The sequence below is a fragment of the Bombina bombina genome, chromosome 2 (assembly GCF_027579735.1).
Source record: "Bombina bombina isolate aBomBom1 chromosome 2, aBomBom1.pri, whole genome shotgun sequence".
Classification (NCBI taxonomy): Eukaryota; Metazoa; Chordata; class Amphibia; order Anura; family Bombinatoridae; genus Bombina; species Bombina bombina.
In genome coordinates this window covers 942,498,587-942,519,115 of record NC_069500.1, presented here as the reverse complement: position 1 = coordinate 942,519,115, position 20,529 = coordinate 942,498,587, and the positions used below count along the sequence as shown (strand labels likewise).

At 40.2% G+C, this 20,529-nt stretch overlaps 1 protein-coding gene across 2 annotated transcripts in view; it reads right to left on the bottom strand.

Moving 5' to 3' along the window:
- Positions 1-20,529, bottom strand: part of LOC128649891 (probable E3 ubiquitin-protein ligase HERC6) — a 282,469-nt gene that overhangs the window by 152,845 nt on the left and 109,095 nt on the right. For both annotated transcript variants that reach the window (XM_053703418.1, XM_053703419.1), the window contains exons 11-12: positions 16,026-16,125; positions 10,656-10,845 (exon numbers count right to left, since the gene is read on the bottom strand). In XM_053703418.1, the coding sequence (XP_053559393.1) occupies positions 10,656-10,845; positions 16,026-16,125 (290 nt within the window). The remainder of the gene's footprint in view (positions 1-10,655; positions 10,846-16,025; positions 16,126-20,529) is intronic.

Here is a 20,529-nt window from a genome sequence, read left to right as displayed (position 1 = left end):
CTGTGCATAATTCCAACGGTTTGCTGTAGCCAGGACCTGCACTGCAGGAGTTATAAAAAGCGTTCTCACTCTCTGAACAGTCCATGAGCTCTGCATGCCACTTCACTCCTGCACAGAATTTAATCCCCCCCCCCCCCCATGGCAGATATGTGAATTTTACCCTTAAAAACCTTGAAGTACTTAGGGTTTTTCAGGTCATTTCTGAGGAGACTAAAGGTCCTGGTGTATTTGCTACCCTATAGGAGGAGGCTAAGGGCTAGATTTATTAATAGTAATATAAATTAAATACCCTCTAAAGTAGTATTTGCAACTCTTAATTGAGAATTATCCCTAAATCTCACAATAAATTAACAACAAACAAAAAGAGTGCGCTATAAAGCTAACTACACCTTTAATAAGAACCAATATATTATGAAAATATTTATTAGTTTTATCGATTATATTGATTGATATGGTAAAGGATAGAATAAAAACTTGCAATAAAGTATTGTTTTAAAAATACAAAATAAAAAACATCCATTAAATTAAAAACCATAGATTAAAGGGACAGTCTAGCCCAAAATAAACTTTCATGATTCAGAGAGAATGTAATTTTAAACAATTTTCCAATTTACTTTTATCACCAATTTTGCTTTGTTCTCTTGGTATTCTTAGTTGAAAGCTAAACCTAGGAGGTTCATATGCTAATTTCTAAGCCCTTGAAGGCCGCCTCTTCTCTCAGGGCATTTTGACAGTTTTTCACCACTAGAGGGTGTTAGTTCATGTGTGTCATATAGATACCACTGTGCTCACGCACGTGGAGTTCAGGTGAGTCAGCTCTGATTGGCTAAAACGGATGTCTGTCAAAAGAACTGAAATAAGGGGGCAGTTTGCAGAGGATTAAATACAAGGTAATCACAGAGGTAAAAAGTGTATTTATATAACAGTGTTGATTGTGCAAAATTAGGGAATGGGTAATAAAGGGATTATCTATCTTTTTAAACAATAAACATTCTGGTGTAGACTGTCCGTTGTATTCAGGCAAATTCAGGGCAATGTAAAAGAGCTGAATGCCCTTTTAAGGGCAATGCCCATACAAATTCCCTTTTCAGGGCAATGGGTAGCTTAGGTTTTTGTTAGAGTTAGGTTTTTTATTTTGGGGTGGTGGGTTTTACTGTTGGGGGGTCTTTGTATTTTTTCAAGGTAAAAGAGCTGATTTCTTTAGGGCAATGCCCTACAAAAGGCCCTTTTAAGGGCTATTGGTAGTTTATTGTAGGCTAGGGGCAGAGGCGTAACAAGAAACCACAGGGCCCAGGTGCAAGAATCTAAGAAGGGCCCCCCCCCCCCCCTACTTTATAGGGCTATTAGATTGTTTTTATTTTTGAACATTTCGTTTGTGATTTTTCGTAATTTTGTGTTTGTTATTTTTCGTAATTTAGTATTTTTTATTTTTTGTAATTATTTTAATAGTGTGATGTTTTTTTAATGTGTAATTTAGTTTTTTTAATTGGTAGTTATTTTAATTTTAGTATAATAGTTATGTTAGGTTAATTGTTAGTTTAAACGTAGTTTTTTTTTAATTTCACAGGTAAGTTTTTATTTATTTTAAAATAGGGATATTGTAATTTTAATTTAAAGTTAGGAGGTGATAGGTTTAGAGGTTAATAGTTTAATTTATTAGTGGCAATGTGGGGGGGCTGGCGGTATAGGGGTTAATAGGTTTATTTAGTAGTGGCGAGGTGGGGGGCTGGCGGTTTAGGGGTTAATAAGTTTAGTTAGTGGCAGTGGTGTCAGGGAGCGGCGGAATAGAGGTTAATAACTTTATTATAGTGGCGGGGATGTAGGCGGGCAGCAGATTAGGGGTTAATAGGTTTAATATAGTTTTTTAGATGTGGGAGAGCGGCGGTTTAGGGGCTAAAAGGTAGTTTATGGGTGTTAGTGTACTTTGTAACACTTTAGTTATGAGTTTTGTGAAACATTTTTGTTACACAAAATCTATAACTACTGCTCTCAGATGGCGGTATGGATCGTGTCGGTATAGGCTGTAACGCAAGCATTTTAGCCTCACCGCACAACCTGTAATACCGGCGCAATGGAAATCCCAAGCAAAAACGTAATTTTTTTGAGTGTGGGACTGACGTTACGTTACAGGCTAAAATGCTTGCGGTATAGCTATACCGACACAACTCGTAATGGCTGTGTTACTGTTTTTACGCTGAAATGGCCATTTTTTCAGCGTTAAAACCGTAACGCTAAACTCGTAATCTAGGTGAGAGTTACTTAAATTAAAATAAAAGTCCCTAATCAATGTTAAATGTATTTTAAACAATACATATGTTTACTTATAAAAAAAAAAAAAAAAAAAATTTTATGCTTACCTGATAAATTCCTTTCTCCTGTAGTGTAGTCAGTCCACGGGTCATCCATTACTTATGGGATTATAACTCCTCCCTAACAGGAAGTGCAAGAGGATCACCCAAGCAGAGCTGCTATATAGCTCCTCCCCTCTACGTCATACCCAGTCATTCGACCGAAAACCAAACGAGAAAGGAGAAACTATAGGGTGCAGTGGTGACTGGAGTATAATTTAAAATTTAGACCTGCCATAAAAAACAGGGCGGGCTGTGGACTGACTACACTACAGGAGAAAGGAATTTATCAGGTAAGCATAAATTTTGTTTTCTCCTGTTAAGTGTAGTCAGTCCACGGGTCATCCATTACTTATGGGATACCAATAACAAAGCTAAAAGTACACGGATGACGGGAGGGACAGGCAGGCTCATTACACGGAAGGAACCACTGCCTGAAGAACCTTTCTCCCAAAAACAGCCTCCGAAGAAGCAAAAGTGTCAAATTTGTAAAATTTGGAAAAAGTGTGAAGTGAAGACCAAGTTGCAGCCTTGCAAATCTGTTCAACAGAGGCCTCATTCTTAAAGGCCCAAGTGGAAGCCACAGCTCTGGTAGAATGAGCTGTAATTCTTTCAGGAGGCTGCTGTCCAGCAGTCTCATAGGCTACGAAGCCAGAAGGAGAGAGAGGTAGCCGAAGCCTTTTGACCTCTCCTCTGTCCAGAATACACGACAAACAGGGAAGAAGTTTGTCGAAAATCTTTAGTTGCCTGCAAATAAAATTTCAGGGCACGGACAACGTCCAGATTGTGCAGAAGTCGTTCCTTCTTTGAGGAAGAGTTAGGGCACAATGATGGAACAACAATCTCTTGATTGATATTCCTATTAGTGACTACCTTAGGTAAGAACCCAGGTTTAGTACGCAGAACTACCTTGTCTGAATGGAAAATCAGATAAGGGGAATCACAATGTAAGGCCGATAACTCAGAGACTCTTCGAGCCGAGGAAATAGCCATTAAAAACAGAACTTTCCAAGATAACAGCTTGATATCAATGGAATGAAGGGGTTCAAACGGAACCCCCTGTAAAACGTTAAGAACTAAGTTTAAGCTCCATGGCGGAGCAACAGTTTTAAACACAGGCTTAATCCTGGCCAAAGCCTGACAAAAAGCCTGAACGTCTGGAACTTCTGACAGACGTTTGTGTAAAAGGATGGACAAAGCTGAGATCTGTCCCTTTAACGAACTAGTGGATAAACCCTTTTCTAAACCTTCTTGTAGAAAAGACAATATCCTAGGAATCCTAACCTTACTCCATGAGTAACTCTTGGATTCGCACCAATGCAAGTATTTGCGCCATATTTTATGATAAATTTTCCTGGTAACAGGCTTCCTAGCCTGTATTAAGGTATCAATCACTGACTCCGAGAATCCACGCTTTGATAGAATCAAGCGTTCAATCTCCATGCAGTCAGCCTCAGAGAAATTAGATTTGGATGTTTGAAAGGACCCTGCACCAGAAGGTCCTGTCTCAGAGGTAGAGACCATGGTGGACAGGACGACATGTCCACTAGGTCTGCATACCAGGTCCTGCGTGGCCACGCAGGCGCTATTAGAATCACTGATGCTCTCTCCTGTTTGATCCTGGCAATCAATCGAGGAAGCATCGGGAAGGGTGGAAACACATAAGCCATGTTGAAGGCCCAAGGTGCTGTCAGAGCATCTATTAGAACTGCTCCCGGGTCTCTGGACCTGGATCCGTAACAAGGAAGTTTGGCGTTCTGGCGAGACGCCATGAGATCCAGATCTGGTTTGCCCCAACGCCGAAGTATTTGGGCAAAGACCTCCGGATGAAGTTCCCACTCCCCCGGATGAAAAGTCTGGCGACTTAGAAAGTCCGCTTCCCAGTTCTCCACGCCTGGGATGTGGATCGCTGATAGGTGGCAAGAGTGAGACTCTGCCCAGTGAATTATCTTTGAGACTTCCATCATCGCTAGGGAACTCCTTGTCCCTCCCTGATGGTTGATGTTAGCCACAGTCGTGATGTTGTCCGACTGAAACCTGATGAACCTCAGAGTTGCTAACTGAGGCCAAGCCAGAAGGGCATTGAAAACTGCTCTTAATTCCAGAATATTTATGGGAAGGAGACTCTCCTCCTGAGTCCATGATCCCTGAGTCTTCAGGGAGTTCCAGACAGCGCCCCAACCTATCAGGCTGGCGTCTGTTGTTACAATCGTCCAATCTGGCCTGCTGAAGGGCATCCCCTTGGACAGATGTGGCCGAGAGAGCCACCATAGAAGAGAATTTCTGGTCTCTTGATCCAGATTCAGCATAGGGGACAAATCTGAGTAATCCCCATTCCACTGACTTAGCATGCACAATTGCAGTGGTCTGAGATGCAGGCGTGCAAAGGGTACTATGTCCATTGCCGCTACCATTAAGCCGATTACCTCCATGCATTGAGCCACTGACGGGTGTGGAATGGAATGCAGGACACGGCAAGCATTTAGAAGCTTTGTTAACCTGTCTTCTGTCAGGTAAATTTTCATTTCTACAGAATCTATAAGAGTCCCTAAAAAGGGAACTCTTGTGAGTGGCAATAGAGAACTCTTTTCTTCGTTCACTTTCCACCCATGTGACCTTAGAAATGCCAGTACAAACTCTGTATGAGACTTGGCAGTTTGGAAACTTGACGCTTGTATCAGAATGTCGTCTAGGTACGGAGCTACCGATATTCCTCGCGGTCTTAGTACCGCCAGAAGAGAACCCAGAACCTTTGTAAAGATTCTTGGGGCAGTAGCTAACCCGAAGGGAAGAGCTACAAACTGGTAATGCCTGTCTAGGAAGGCAAACCTTAGGAACCGGTAATGATCTTTGTGAATCGGTATGTGAAGGTAGGCATCCTTTAAATCCACTGTGGTCATGTACTGACCCTTTTGGATCATGGGTAAGATTGTCCGAATAGTTTCCATTTTGAACGATGGAACTCTTAGGAATTTGTTTAGGATCTTTAAATCCAAGATTGGTCTGAAGGTTCCTTCTTTCTTGGGAACTACAAACAGATTTGAGTAAAACCCTTGTCCGTGTTCCGACCGCGGAACCGGGTGGATCACTCACCATTAGTAAAAGATCTTGTACACAGCGTAGAAACGCCTCTTTCTTTATCTGGTTTGTTGACAACCTTGAAAGATGAAATCTCCCTTTTGGAGGAGAAGCTTTGAAGTCCAGAAGATATCCCTGAGATATGATCTCTAACGCCCAGGGATCCTGGATATCTCTTGCCCAAGCCTGGGCGAAGAGAGAAAGTCTGCCCCCTACTAGATCCGTTTCCGGATTGGGGGCCCTCACTTCATGCTGTCTTAGGGGCAGCAGCAGGTTTTCTGGCCTGCTTGCCCTTGTTCCAGGTCTGGTTAGGTTTCCAGCCCTGTCTGTAGCGAGCAACAGTTCCTTCCTGTTTTGGAGCGGAGGAAGTTGATGCTGCTCCTGCCTTGAAGTTACGAAAGGCACGAAAATTAGACTGTCTAGCCCTTGGTTTGGCTCTGTCTTGAGGCAGGGCATGGCCCTTACCTCCGGTAATGTCAGCGATAATTTCTTTCAAACCGGGCCCGAATAATGTCTGCCCTTTGAAAGGTATGTTAAGCAATTTAGATTTAGAAGTCACATCGGCTGACCAGGATTTTAGCCACAGCGCTCTGCGCGCCTGAATGGCGAATCCGGAATTCTTAGCCGTAAGCTTAGTTAGATGTACTACGGCATCAGAAATAAATGAATTAGCTAGCTTAAGAGCTTTAAGCTTGTGTGTAATCTCATCCAATGGAGCTGTGTCAAGGGTCTCTTCCAGAGACTCAAACCAGAATGCCGCCGCAGCCGTGACAGGCGCAATGCATGCGAGGGGTTGTAATATAAAACCTTGTTGAGTAAACATTTTCTTAAGGTAACCCTCTAACTTTTTATCCATTGGATCTGAAAAGGCACAGCTATCCTCCACCGGGATAGTGGTACGCTTAGCCAGAGTAGAAACTGCTCCCTCCACCTTAGGGACCGTCTGCCATAAGTCCCGTGTGGTGGCGTCTATTGGAAACATTTTTCTAAATATAGGAGGAGGGGAAAAAGGTACACCGGGCCTATCCCACTCCTTAGTAATAATCTCTGTAAGCCTCTTAGGTATAGGAAAGACGTCAGTACACGCCGGTACCGCATAGTATCTATCCAGCCTACATAATTTCTCTGGGATTGCAACCGTGTTACAATCATTCAGAGCCGCTAATACCTCCCCTAATAATACACGGAGGTTCTCAAGCTTAAATTTAAAATTTTAAATGTCTGAGTCCAGTCTATTTGGATCAGATCCGTCACCTACAGAATGAAGCTCTCCATCTTCATGCTCTGCCATTTGTGACGCAGTATCAGACATGGCTCTAACATTATCAGCGTACTCTGTTCTCACCCCAGAGTGGTCGCGTTTACCTCTAAGTTCTGGCAATTTAGATAAAACTTCAGTCATAACATTAGCCATGTCTTGTAAAGTGATTTGTAATGGCCGCCCTGATGTACTTGGCGTCACAATATCACGCACCTCCTGAGCGGGAGGTGCAGGTACTGACACGTGAGGAGAGTTAGTCGGCATAACTTTCCCCTCGTTGTCTGGTGAAATTTTCTTGACATGTACAGATTGGCTTTTATTTAAAGTAGCATCAATGCAATTAGTACACAAATTTCTATTGGGCTCCACATTGGCCTTTAAACATATTGCACAAAGAGATTCCTCTGTGTCAGACATGTTTAAACAAACTAGCAATTAGACTAGCAAGCTTGGAAATACTTTTCAAAACAATTTTCAAGCAATATAAAAAACGTTACTGTGCCTTTAAGAAGCACACAAAAACTGTCACAGTTGAAATAACAATGAACCGGATTAGTTATAGAAACCAAATTTTTACAGTAAATGTATTAATTTAGCAAAGGATTGCACCCACTAGAAAATGGATGATTAACCCCTTAATACCAAAAAAACGGATAACAATAAAATATATACGTTTTTATCACAGTCAAAGCACAGTCTCACAGGTCTGCTGTGAGTGATTACCTCCCTCAAAACTAGTTTTGGAGACCCCTGAGCTCTGAAGAGACGTCCTGGATCATGCAGGGAGAACAAGGAAGACTTGTGACTGAATTTCTACTGCGTAGAAAAGCGCCAAAATAGGCCCCTCCCACTCATAATCCAACAGTGGGGAAGCTCAATAAACTGATTTTATTTAAAACAAACGATAGCCAAGTGGAAATTAATGCCCATAAAATTTTTCACCAAGTACCTCAGAGCTAAAACGATTAACAAGCCAGTAAACGTTTTAAAGATAAATACATGAAGTTATAAAAAAGCCTGTTGCTAGTTGCTTTTACTGCAGAAAGGCTATAAGTTATATGTATACAGTATTTTCTTAGTGAAGTGCCATTCCCCAGAAATACTTCAGTGCCAACATACATACATAACAGCCTGATTCCAGTTGCTACTACTGCATTTAAGGCTGTACTTACATTTTATCGGTATTAGCAGTATTTTCTCAGTCAATTCCATTCCTTAGAAAATAATATACTGCAACATACCTCTTTGCAGGTTAACCCTGCCCGCTGTCCCCCTTTCTGAAGTTACCTCGCTCCTCAGAATGGCCGAGAACAGCAAATGGATCTTAGTTACGTCCGCTAAGATCATACACAAACTCAGGTAGATTCTTCTTCTAATGCTGCCTGAGAAAAAACAACACACTCCGGTGCCGTTTAAAATAACAAACTTTTGATTGAAGAAATAAAAAACTAAGTTTTAATAACCACTGTCCTCTCACACATCCTATCTATTAGTTAGGTGCAAGAGAATGACTGGGTATGACGTAGAGGGGAGGAGCTATATAGCAGCTCTGCTTGGGTGATCCTCTTGCACTTCCTGTTAGGGAGGAGTTATAATCCCATAAGTAATGGATGACCCGTGGACTGACTACACTTAACAGGAGAAAAGTACCTTTCACTGAAAATATCTCCAAACATAAACTTGAATTACATTCCTCTCATATCAACTCTGTATTGGGTACTCATGTGAATGTAACCAATGTTATAATGCCACTCCAATAAGTACATTGTAATAAAATATTGTGAGTAATAAATAGCAGAATAATTAAAAACCTTTGAATTATTTATCATTTAAAAACAAGTGCCAAAGCTACTGATGCATCTGGTGCTTCCCTCCAAACAAACTTGAATACATTTTATTTATATGAACTCTGCATTGGCTACTAGTATGAATGTAAGCCGATGCTGAGATAATATGGGTGATGCATGTGAGCACACCTTTCAAGGGGGAAAGTGCTGAATTTACTTGCACTTCAGTGCTTTTAGAAGAAGTGTGTGGGTATTTCTACAAAGTGTATGCTGTTTGAAAAAAATGTTTTATTGAACAAGAACTTTCTTTCATACAGGTGGTGATAGTCCACGATCCATTACTCCTGGGAAATACTCTTCCTTACCACTAGGAGGAGGCAATGATTCCCAAAACCTAAGAGCTCTATAAAACCACTACCACCTCATTGGTAACTCATTCTTGACTTTGCCTCTGCTGGAAGAAGGTGAAGAATGAAGATGTGCAGTTTGATTCTTCAATGAGAGGGGTTCTCAGATTGTGTTGAGGCCCATTTCCTCTCACAGTACAGTTTTTGGGGAAGGGTTGTATTTGAAATATGAGTAGTGGAATATTTTTTACTTGATTGGATTTAGTCACAAGCCTTCCACAGGTGTCACAGGAAGTGTGACACAAAATTTCTCACTTCTCCGTCTCGTTGGCTGTCTGGTAGTTGTCTAGCGACAGATCATCAGAAGTAAAAGGTTTTCCCCTGCTGGCCTTATACAGCTCCCCTATAAAAAGCATTTTGCAATCTTCATCTTGTTCAGAGGTTGGGTTCTCATTAAAGCATTTATCAAAGAGCATTTTGACTTTCTGAAAATGCTCTTCTAAAAGCCCCAGCACTGCTTCTTCAAACTCTTGTTCTTTCATTGCCATGCCGGTTTGGTTTTTGGCGTTGTAATATACATGCAGCAGGAGAGGGGGTGGTAGGGCTTGGGGCAATCTCAGCATTGCCGCGCCCCTGAGACCTGTGCCTAAGTGTATATAACAGGCCCCTGCCGCAAACTATTCTCCTGGAAGAGTCACTCAAATCAAAATATAATTGCAGCTATAGCTTCCTTATAATCTGCCATATACACAGATATCCACCCAGGAAATAAGGATTTTAGACAAACTTCCAGTTTGATTGTTCACTTTTCTGTTCTAGAAAGGGCAGAAAGCTTTGGCCATTTATTTGGCTTCTTAGTTGATACTTTTGATCAATAAGGTATTCTTGGAGGTGGGTCAGTCACCACCTGAACATATTTTTGCTTTTTAAAAATAGGCTTTTGTTGACTAATTTTGCAAGGTATCCAGCCCTTGTTTTCATTACTCGTGGACTCCACAGCTTGGATATTAGTTCCCAGGAGTAATGGATCGAGGACTCTCACCACCTGTATAAAAGAAAACATAATTTATGCTTACCTGATAAATTAATTTATTTCATGGTGGTGAGAGTCCACGAGAACACAACCAGTTTTTGGTGTGGATTCATTTATGTGCACATATTTTTTCCTTGGTCCTATTTTTTTGCTCTTATTTCTTTCCTACCGCTTTTGCTTGGCTATAAGTTAGACTGAAGTACCTGTGAGGTGGGAGGGGTTTTATAGAGCGCTTGGAGTTTGGGAATCTTTGCCTCCTCCAAGTGGCAGGAAGAGTAATTGGATCATGGACTCTCACCACCATGAAAGAAATAAAATTTATCAGTTAGCATAAATTATGTTTTTATGTCTATCTAATACTTATTTTAAACCAAAAACAGACAAACAAACTTAACAACATTTCTTATTGTGATACAGGTTTTATCTCAGGTTACTGTAGATGACTGATTTTCAGCCAGAGTCTTCAGACATCAATGTGTCACAGTGATTTAAGACTGAGGGTCTTTGTACAAATAGTTAGGATAAACAGATTAAATAGATATTATATTGAATGTATCAATTTTCATTATAGACCAATTTTAAACTGATAAGTAGTGTAACATTTTCATATTATTTTCCTACAATTAATTGTATAGCATAAGACATCTTGATACATCACTTTAAAAATTGAGTCAGAGGTGTCACAAAGAAAATAAAAAAACGATGAAAGCCATTAAAACAGAAGGAAAATCATTACATTTAATTTAAAACATCTACCAATGCTCCATGTTAGATAAAACATTTGTTGAAAAGCAACTGTACCTAATATATCCAAAGAACTTTTGCTTAAGTTGTTTACGGCATTAGAAAATGGGACCACAAGCGACAAGCAAGTATTTGGGTCATACATCAAAGGGTATTCCGGCACCAAGAGAAATAGGCACACTGCCTCATAGAGGGGTGGGAGAGACTGAAGCTCTGGAAACAGACCATTTTTTAAGCTGGAACACATCTGTAAAACAAACCAGAAAGAAAAAGTTTGTGTGCTATGTGTGTAGTGTTTGTGTGGTGTATGTGTGGTATGTGTGTACTGTTTGCGGGATGTGTAGTGTTTGTATGGTGTATGTGTGGTATGCGTTTAGTGTTTGTGTGGTGTATATGTGAACTGTTTGTGTGGTGGGTGTGGTGTATGTGTAGTATGTGTGAACTGTTTGTGTGGTGGGTGTGGTGAATGTGTGGTATGTGTGTACTGTTTGTGTGGTGTATGTGTGGTATGCATGTAGTGTTTGTGTGGTGTGTGTAGTGTTTGTGTGGTGTGTGTGTAGTGTTTGTGTGGTATGTGTGTAGTGTTTGTGTGGTGTGTGTGTAGTATTTGCGTAGTGTTTGCTTGGAGTGTGCATTGTTTGTGTAGTGTTTGTGTGGTGTGTGTAGTGTTTGTTTGGTATGTGTGTACTGTCTGCGTGGTGTGTGTAGTGTTTGTGTGGTGTATGTGGTATGTTTGTAGTGTATATGTTGTGTTTGTGAGGTGTATGTGTAGTTTGTGCATAGTGTTTGCTTGGTGTGTGCATTTTTTGTGTATTGTTTGTGTTGTATATGTTTATAGTATTTGTGAGGTTTATGTGTAGTATGTGTGGTGTATAAGTAGTATGTGTATAGTGTTTGTGTGTTGTGTAGTGCATGGCTCAACAAACCCAGGTGCCAAGGAGCCACTGGCTTCTTAAAACTAGGCCCTGGTACCCTGTATTAAAGCCTCCAAGACCCTCATCTGTACCCCCTCACTTCCCCTGCAGGCCACCACCTAAAGTTTAGCTTAGTGTGGCTGGATGCATTCTTGGCAGCTGTGAAATACAAATCTAAATTCTACCTCTTATACCTCCCATTAAAACCGTTTTATCTCTGAAGCAACATGGGGGTAGGGTTAAAGGGACATGAAACCTAAAAAAATTCTTTCATGATTTAGAAAGAGCAGTAATTTTAAACAACTTTCCAATGTACTTCTATAATCTAATTTCTTAATTCTCTTGGCATCCTTTGTTGAAAAGCATATCTAAATAGGCTCAGTAGCTGCTGATTGGTGGTTACACGTAGATGCCTCGTGTGATTGGGTGAGGCTCACCCATGTGCATTGCTATTTCCTCAACAAAGGATCTAAATAAAAAAGCAAATTAAATAATCAAAGTAAAATTTTGTGTTTCATGTCCATTTTATGTTACTTAATTACACATGTGATGCCCTCTGTAGTGGTCAGTAACATAGCAGAGGATCAAGCAGCCAAATAATTCAGCAGGTTTTGTCACACATAGCACACATATATATAATATTTTATAAAGATGGCCAAAATCTGCTGGCTTCTAAGTTTTTGAGCTAGACTTTAAACCAATTTAAGTCCTGGTGTAGGGTTTATGTAGTGTTTGTGTGTGTGTAGTATGTGTAGTGTTTGGGTGGTGTATGCAGTGTTTGCGTGGTCTATGTGTAGTGTATGCAGTGTTTGTGTGGTGTATGTGTAGTGTGTGCAGTGTTTTTGTGGTGTACATGTAGTATGTGTATATGTTTTTGTGGTGTGAGTAGTGTTTGTGTGGTGTACATGTCATATGTGTGTAGTGTTTGTGTGGTGAGTGCAGTGTTTGTGTGGTGTACGTGTAGTATGTGTGTATTGTTTGTGTGTTATGTGTAGTGAATGTGTGGTGTATGAGTAGTATGTGTATATGTGTTTGTGGTGTGTGTGTAGTGTTTGTTTGGTGTACATGTAGTATGTGTTTATTGTTTGTGTGTTGTGTGTAGTGTTTGTGTAGGGCGCTTGTATGAATAAAATGGTGATTTCAGGGGGTTGATTATGTTGATTGATCCTTTTTAATTGTGTGCATTGATGCTAATAAGTGATGTGCAACTAACCTGTTGTGCTTCACAACTAACTATATATATATATATATATATATATATATATACTGTGTGTGTATATATATATATATATATATATATATATATATATATATATATATATATATATATATATATATATACATACACACACAGACACACACACACACAGGTGGCCCTCGGTTTACAACGGTTCAATTTGCACTGTTTCAGAATAACAGAATAACAACCTTTTTTTCCAGTCATGTGACTGCTATTGAAAAGCATTGAGAAGCAGTGCATTGATTAAAATAACCAGTAGGTGGAGCTGTCCGCTTGTGTTGCAGCAAAGATATGCAAGTCAAGCAAGCTAAAATTAATCAGTATAACTAGACCTGAGCTATCGAGCCGCTTTCATAGGAACAAGATCGTCCTGTCTATAAATAAATCCAGATTGGAATGCATAGAAATAATTGTTTGAAGAAAAATGCAAGTAAAGTCTGTGTTGTGTGATTATTTTATTAGGTTAATAATGATGTTTAGCAAATGTTTTTGTTCATTTAACTTAGTTTAATTATATATTCTGTGTTGTGTGATTATTTTATTAGGTTTATAATGCTGTTTAGCATTTATGTCTTCATTTCAAAGCTTTAAAAATAATGTATTAGATGTTACTTATGACAATTTTGAGAGGGGCCTGGAACCTAACTCCCTCACTTCCCATTGACTTACATTATAAACTGGGTTTTAATTTACAACGGTTTCGATTTACAACCATTCCTTCTGGAACCTAACCCCGGCGTAAACTGAGGACTACCTATATATATATATATATATATATATATATATATACATACATATACACACACACACACACACACATATATATATATATATATATACACAGAGAGAGAGAGAGAGAGAGAGAATACTAGGAATATGCACTCACTGTATTTAAACCACAACACACTTTATTATGTAGTGATGTTTCGGGGCATTCACCCCTTCCTCAGACCATTCAAAAGTGATACAAACAGCGTTTAAATAAAAAACAAGCCCCTCCTCCCACAGGATCTAGCCAATCAGCTAGAAATATAACAAAACATTTCATTTGTATATACTCATATCAATTATGTAACAAACAGTGACATCAAACAACATATATGTCTAATCTTCCATAAAACATCTGATCAAAAAATGTGAATATATTTAAGGTATATACAAAGTAGTGAATGTATGTAAGGTATATACAAAATAGTGATAGGTGACCATCAAAGTGCATAACGATAATATAGATCATTGTAAGCAACTATAACGATATAATTATATGGCTTCAAAAATATGTTCACAATAAAATTATGTCTATCGCTACACAATGACTGAACATAAGTATATTCCAGGTAATGAAGTGTGCCAAACAGTAATTTACACAATGTTTTAAACAAAACGATCTTTGGGAGCTACTTCTTCGTTACCATATCAACACTCTGATTGGTCGTGAGAGTTGTGTCTGTGATGACGTCCTTGCCACGCCCTCGATTCCAAGCCGTCTTCGGTTTGTTTGTTAATGGCGGACGTAAGTTTCTAGGCTCTGTTCAATCATTTTGTTTAAAACATTGTGTAAATTACTGTTTGGCACACTCCATTACCTGGAATATACTTATGTTCAGACATTGTGTAGCGATAGACATAATTTTATTGTGAACATATTTTTGAAGCCATATAATAATATTGTTATAGTTGCTTACAATGATCCATATTATCGTTATGCACTTTGATGGTCACCTATCACTATTTTGTATATACCTTACATACATTCACTACTTTGTATATACCTTAAATATATTAACATTTTTTGATGTTTTATGGAAGATTAGACATATGTTGTTTGATGTCACTGTTTGTTACATAATTGATATGAGCATATACAAATGAAATGTTTTGTTATATTTCTAGCTGATTGGCTAGATCCTGTGGGAGGAGGGGCTTGTTATTTACTTAAACACTGTTTGTATCACTTTTGAATGGTCTGAGGAAGGGGTGAATGCCCCGAATATGTATGTCTCTCTAAGTGATTTGAAAAGGGACAGTATCAGTATAGTGGGCATGCGTGTATGTTGGGTTATCGATTATGATAATTTGTATTAGTGTAAAAGTGCTTATTATTTTTTTTAACTTTAATTAACCGAGAAGGAAGTTAAAGTGATGTGAAACCCAAAATTAATATTTCATGATTCAGATAGAGCATACATTTTAAACAACTTTACAATTTGCTTAATTCTCTTGGTATCCTTTGTTAAGGGAGCAGCAATGCACTACTGCATGGTAGCTGAACACATTAGGTAAACCAATAACAAAATGTATATATGTGCAGCCACCAATTAGCAGCTAGTACCCAATAGAAGTGCAGCTACTGAGCCTACCTAGGTATGCTTTTCAAGAAAGGCTACCAAGAGAACAAAGCAAATGTGATCATTGAAGTGAATTAAGTTTGTTTGAAATTGCATGCTCTATCTGAATTATTAAAGTTTAATCTTGACTTAATGTCCCTTAAAGTATCATGAATTTGGATTGCGATCAGAAAAACACGACTGACACAAAAATTTAAAAAATCCTTCCTTAGTGGGTGCCTACGTCATAAAAACAATGAACCTTCCAAATTTTACGTTCCTAGGTTAAACGGTTTGAGCTGGGCGTTGACGAGTCAGTCAGTCAGGACTTATATATATATATATATAAAAGAAGTCCTGACTGACTGACTCACCTTTGCAGTCCCCACCTCCTGTTTCCCATCCTCCTATCCATCCACGGGAATAGGGCCCTCAATTCCCCCTGTATTTCTCTGTAAAATTTTGTCTCTTATTGTATTGTTTCTCCATTGTACTTTTATCTTTGTACCCATGGGCAGCGATGCGGAATCTGTTGGCGCTCTATAAATAAATAATAATAATAATAAAACTCAAGAAGTTCATGTCAGCCAGTGTGCACCCCAAACAGGCACACACGTAAGGGCACACGTCGTCTCGTGAGTGGTCGCATTTTCCCTATATTTTACAAATCACAAAATACACGTGAGCGAAGCCGCGGGCAACAGCTAGTATATATATATATATTTGTATGTATATATGTGGTTTTATGTAAGTATGCATGCACACGCATATTACCAGTTTTATTATAATTTCCCATGTAAACATTTTTTATTCAAAATTATTGTTGAGCCCAAATGATGTCATTTATCTGATGTAATTTGAGATTCACTTGGAAAATACCTGCATTTGCAAAAATGTTACAACCCTAATTAAAATGGTATTGAATGAAAAACAAATAGTTACTTACTATGGATGAAATTCGTTTGTCCTTGTTTAGCTCTGCAAAGAGATTGCTTGCAACTTCAAGGTCAACGATTTGATAAGTTACCTGGAGTGGTTTCAAAGTACTGAAAATAGTAAATAAAATCAATTACATTTCAATAATCATAAGTTATGATTTTTTTAATAATATAAATGAATCTGTCTCATTTATAATATGTAATTTTGTAATTTATTTCAATGTTAATCTGAGGTGAAAAGTTGCTAATGTATTTGTAGGAAACATAACTAGAATACAGTAATGTGTTTTATTACTGAAGTCATATAGGAAACCTGTGTGCTATTTTCAAGTGGTAGAAACGGAAATCATGTGTACAGTTTTATAAGCCGCAAATCCAAACAGCCACTTACTTTGTAACATATCTGAGAGGAAATCATGTTAAATGTGTTAAAATCGGGGGGCGGAGCTAGCCTTGGAGAGGAGCAGACGCGTCTTTTAGAGCTCCCGCTCGTATAACTCACTAATTTAATGCTATCGCAACTTTTTTCTAAACTTTAATACATTGAACTCTTACAGCTTCATCTATAAAAGTTTGCGATCACAGAGACACTAAATTTACATAGATGAGTTGAGCGGGACCCATAATATCATATTGATGTCTTCTGCGGCCCTGGCCTTTAGGACCTATAGCACAGATTTCACCGTGTTGGGCTTAGAAAGTACACCTTGTCGTGGTGAAGAGTCATAGGAAAGCATACAGCGTCTGATAGCTTGGGCTGAACTTCGCATATACTGCTCGGAGGCTGATCTGTTGCACATATGGAGCAACTGGAAAGATGGGAGTCACAAGTGGCGCAGCTACTGGATTATCACTTTACTTCTCTAAACCGGGAATTTGGCGCCTTAATTGCTCTAGCAGGAGAGATGCTGTGTTGTGAGGAGAACCTCCCGACGCCACATATAGCGAGCCGAAAAACATAATTTATGCTTACCTGATAAATTCCTTTCTTCTGTTGTGTGATCAGTCCACGGGTCATCATTACTTCTGGGATATAACTCCTCCCCAACAGGAAATGCAAGAGGATTCACCCAGCAGAGCTGCATATAGCTCCTCCCCTCTACGTCAGTCCCAGTCATTCGACCAAGAAACAACGAGAAAGGAGTAACCAAGGGTGAAGTGGTGACTGGAGTATAATTTAAAAGATATTTACCTGCCTTAAAACAGGGCGGGCCGTGGACTGATCACACAACAGAAGAAAGGAATTTATCAGGTAAGCATAAATTATGTTTTCTTCTGTTATGTGTGATCAGTCCACGGGTCATCATTACTTCTGGGATACCAATACCAAAGCAAAAGTACACGGATGACGGGAGGGATAGGCAGGCTCATTATACAGAAGGAACCACTGCCTGAAGAACCTTTCTCCCAAAAATAGCCTCCGAAGAAGCAAAAGTGTCAAATTTGTAAAATTTGGAAAAAGTATGAAGCGAAGACCAAGTTGCAGCCTTGCAAATCTGTTCAACAGAGGCCTCATTCTTAAAGGCCCAAGTGGAAGCCACAGCTCTAGTGGAGTGAGCTGTAATTCTTTCAGGAGGCTGCTGTCCAGCAGTCTCATAGGCTAAACGTATTATGCTACGAAGCCAAAAAGAGAGAGAGGTAGCAGAAGCTTTTTGACCTCTCCTCTGTCCAGAGTAAACGACAAACAAGGAAGAAGTTTGGCGAAAATCTTTAGTTGCCTGCAAGTAGAACTTGAGGGCACGAACTACATCCAGATTGTGTAAAAGACGTTCCTTCTTTGAAGAAGGATTTGGACACAAGGATGGGACAACAATCTCTTGATTGATGTTCCTGTTAGTGACTACCTTAGGTAAGAACCCAGGTTTAGTACGCAGAACTACCTTGTCTGAGTGAAAAATCAGATAAGGGGAATCACAATGTAAGGCTGATAACTCAGAGACTCTTCGAGCCGAGGAAATAGCCATTAAAAACAGAACTTTCCAAGATAACATTTTTATATCAATGGAATGAAGGGGTTCAAACGGAACACCCTGTAAAACGTTAAGAACTAAGTTTAAACTCCATGGTGGAGCAACAGCTTTAAACACAGGCTTGATCCTAGCTAAAGCCTGACAAAAGGACTGGACGTCTGGATTTTCTGACAGACGTCTGTGTAACAAGATGGACAGAGCTGAAATCTGTCCCTTTAATGAACTAGCTGATAAACCCTTTTCTAAACCTTCTTGTAGAAAAGACAATATCCTAGCGATCCTAACCTTACTCCAGGAGTAACCTTTGGATTCGCACCAGTATAGGTATTTCCGCCATATTTTATGGTAAATCCTTCTGGTAACAGGCTTCCTAGCCTGAATCAGGGTATCAATAACCGACTCAGAAAAACCACGTTTTGATAAAATCAAGCGTTCAATTTCCAAGCAGTCAGCTTCAGAGAAGTTAGATTTTGATGTTTGAATGGACCCTGTATCAGAAGGTCCTGTCTCAGAGGTAGAGACCAAGGCGGACAGGATGACATGTCCACTAGATCTGCATACCAAGTCCTGCGTGGCCAAGCAGGTGCTATTAGAATTACTGATGCTCTCTCCTGTTTGATTTTGGCAATCAATCGAGGAAGCAGCGGGAAGGGTGGAAACACATAAGCCATCCTGAAGTTCCAAGGTGCTGTCAAAGCATCTATCAGAACTGCTCCCGGATCCCTGGATCTGGACCCGTAGCGAGGAAGTTTGGCGTTCTGGCGAGACGCCATGAGATCTATCTCTGGTTTGCCCCAACGTCGAAGTATTTGGGCAAAGACCTCCGGATGAAGTTCCCACTCCCCCGGATGAAGAGTCTGTCGACTCAAGAAATCCGCCTCCCAGTTCTCCACTCCCGGGATGTGGATTGCTGACAGGTGGCAAGAGTGAGACTCTGCCCAGCGAATTATCTTTGATACTTCCATCATTGCTAGGGAGCTTCTTGTCCCTCCCTGATGGTTGATGTAAGCTACAGTCGTGATGTTGTCCGACTGAAACCTGATGAACCCCCGAGTTATTAACTGGGGCCAAGCCAGAAGGGCATTGAGAACTGCTCTCAATTCCAGAATGTTTATTGGAAGGAGACTCTCCTCCTGATTCCATAGTCCCTGAGCCTTCAGAGAATTCCAGACAGCGCCCCAACCTAGTAGGCTGGCGTCTGTTGTTACAATTGTCCAGTCTGGCCTGCTGAATGGCATTCCCCTGGACAGGTGTGGCCGATGAAGCCACCATAGAAGAGAATTTCTGGTCTCTTGATTCAGATTCAGAATAGGGGACAAATCTGAGTAATCCCCATTCCACTGACTTAGCATGCATAGTTGCAGCGGTCTGAGGTGTAGGCGTGCAAAAGGTACTATGTCCATTGCCGCTACCATTAAGCCGATCACCTCCATGCATTGAGCTACTGACGGGTGTTGAATGGAATGAAGGACGCGGCATGCATTTTGAAGTTTTGTTAACCTGTCTTCTGTCAGGTAAATCTTCATTTCTACAGAATCTATAAGAGTCCCCAAGAATGGAACTCTTGTGAGAGGAAAGAGAGAACTCTTCTTTTCGTTCACTTTCCATCCATGCGACCTTAGAAATGCCAGAACTAACTCTGTATGAGACTTGGCAGTTTGAAAGCTTGAAGCTTGTATTAGAATGTCGTCTAGGTACGGAGCTACCGAAATCCCTCGCGGTCTTAGTACCGCTAGAAGGGCACCCAGAACCTTTGTGAAGATTCTTGGAGCCGTAGCCAATCCGAATGGAAGAGCTACAAACTGGTAGTGCCTGTCTAAGAAGGCAAACCTTAGATACCGGTGATGATCTTTGTGGATCGGTATGTGAAGGTAAGCATCCTTTAAATCCACTGTGGTCATGTACTGACCCTCTTGGATCATGGGTAAAATTGTCCGAATAGTTTCCATTTTGAACGATGGAACTCTTAGGAATTTGTTTAGAGTCTTTAAATCTAAGATTGGCCTGAAAGTTCCCTCTTTTTTGGGAACCACAAACAGGTTTGAGTAGAACCCTTGTCCTTGTTCCGACCACGGAACCGGATGGATCACTCCCATTGTTAACAGATCTTGTACGCAGCGTAGAAACGCTTCTTTCTTTATCTGGTTTGTTGACAACCTTGACAGATGAAATCTCCCTCTTGGGGGAGATAATTTGAAGTCTAGAAGGTATCCCTGAGATATGATCTCTAGTGCCCAGGGATCCTGAACATCTCTTGCCCAGGCCTGGGCGAAGAGAGAGAGTCTGCCCCCTACTAGATCCGGTCCCGGATCGGGGGCTCTCGGTTCATGCTGTCTTTGGGGCAGCAGCAGGTTTCCTGGCCTGCTTGCTTTTGTTCCAGGACTGGTTAGGCTTCCAGCCTTGCCTGTAACGAGCAACAGCTCCTTCCTGTTTTGGTGCAGTGGAGGTTGATGCTGCTCCTGTTTTGAAATTCCGAAAGGGACGAAAATTAGACTGTCTAGCCTTAGCTTTGGCCTTGTCTTGAGGTAGGGCGTGGCCCTTA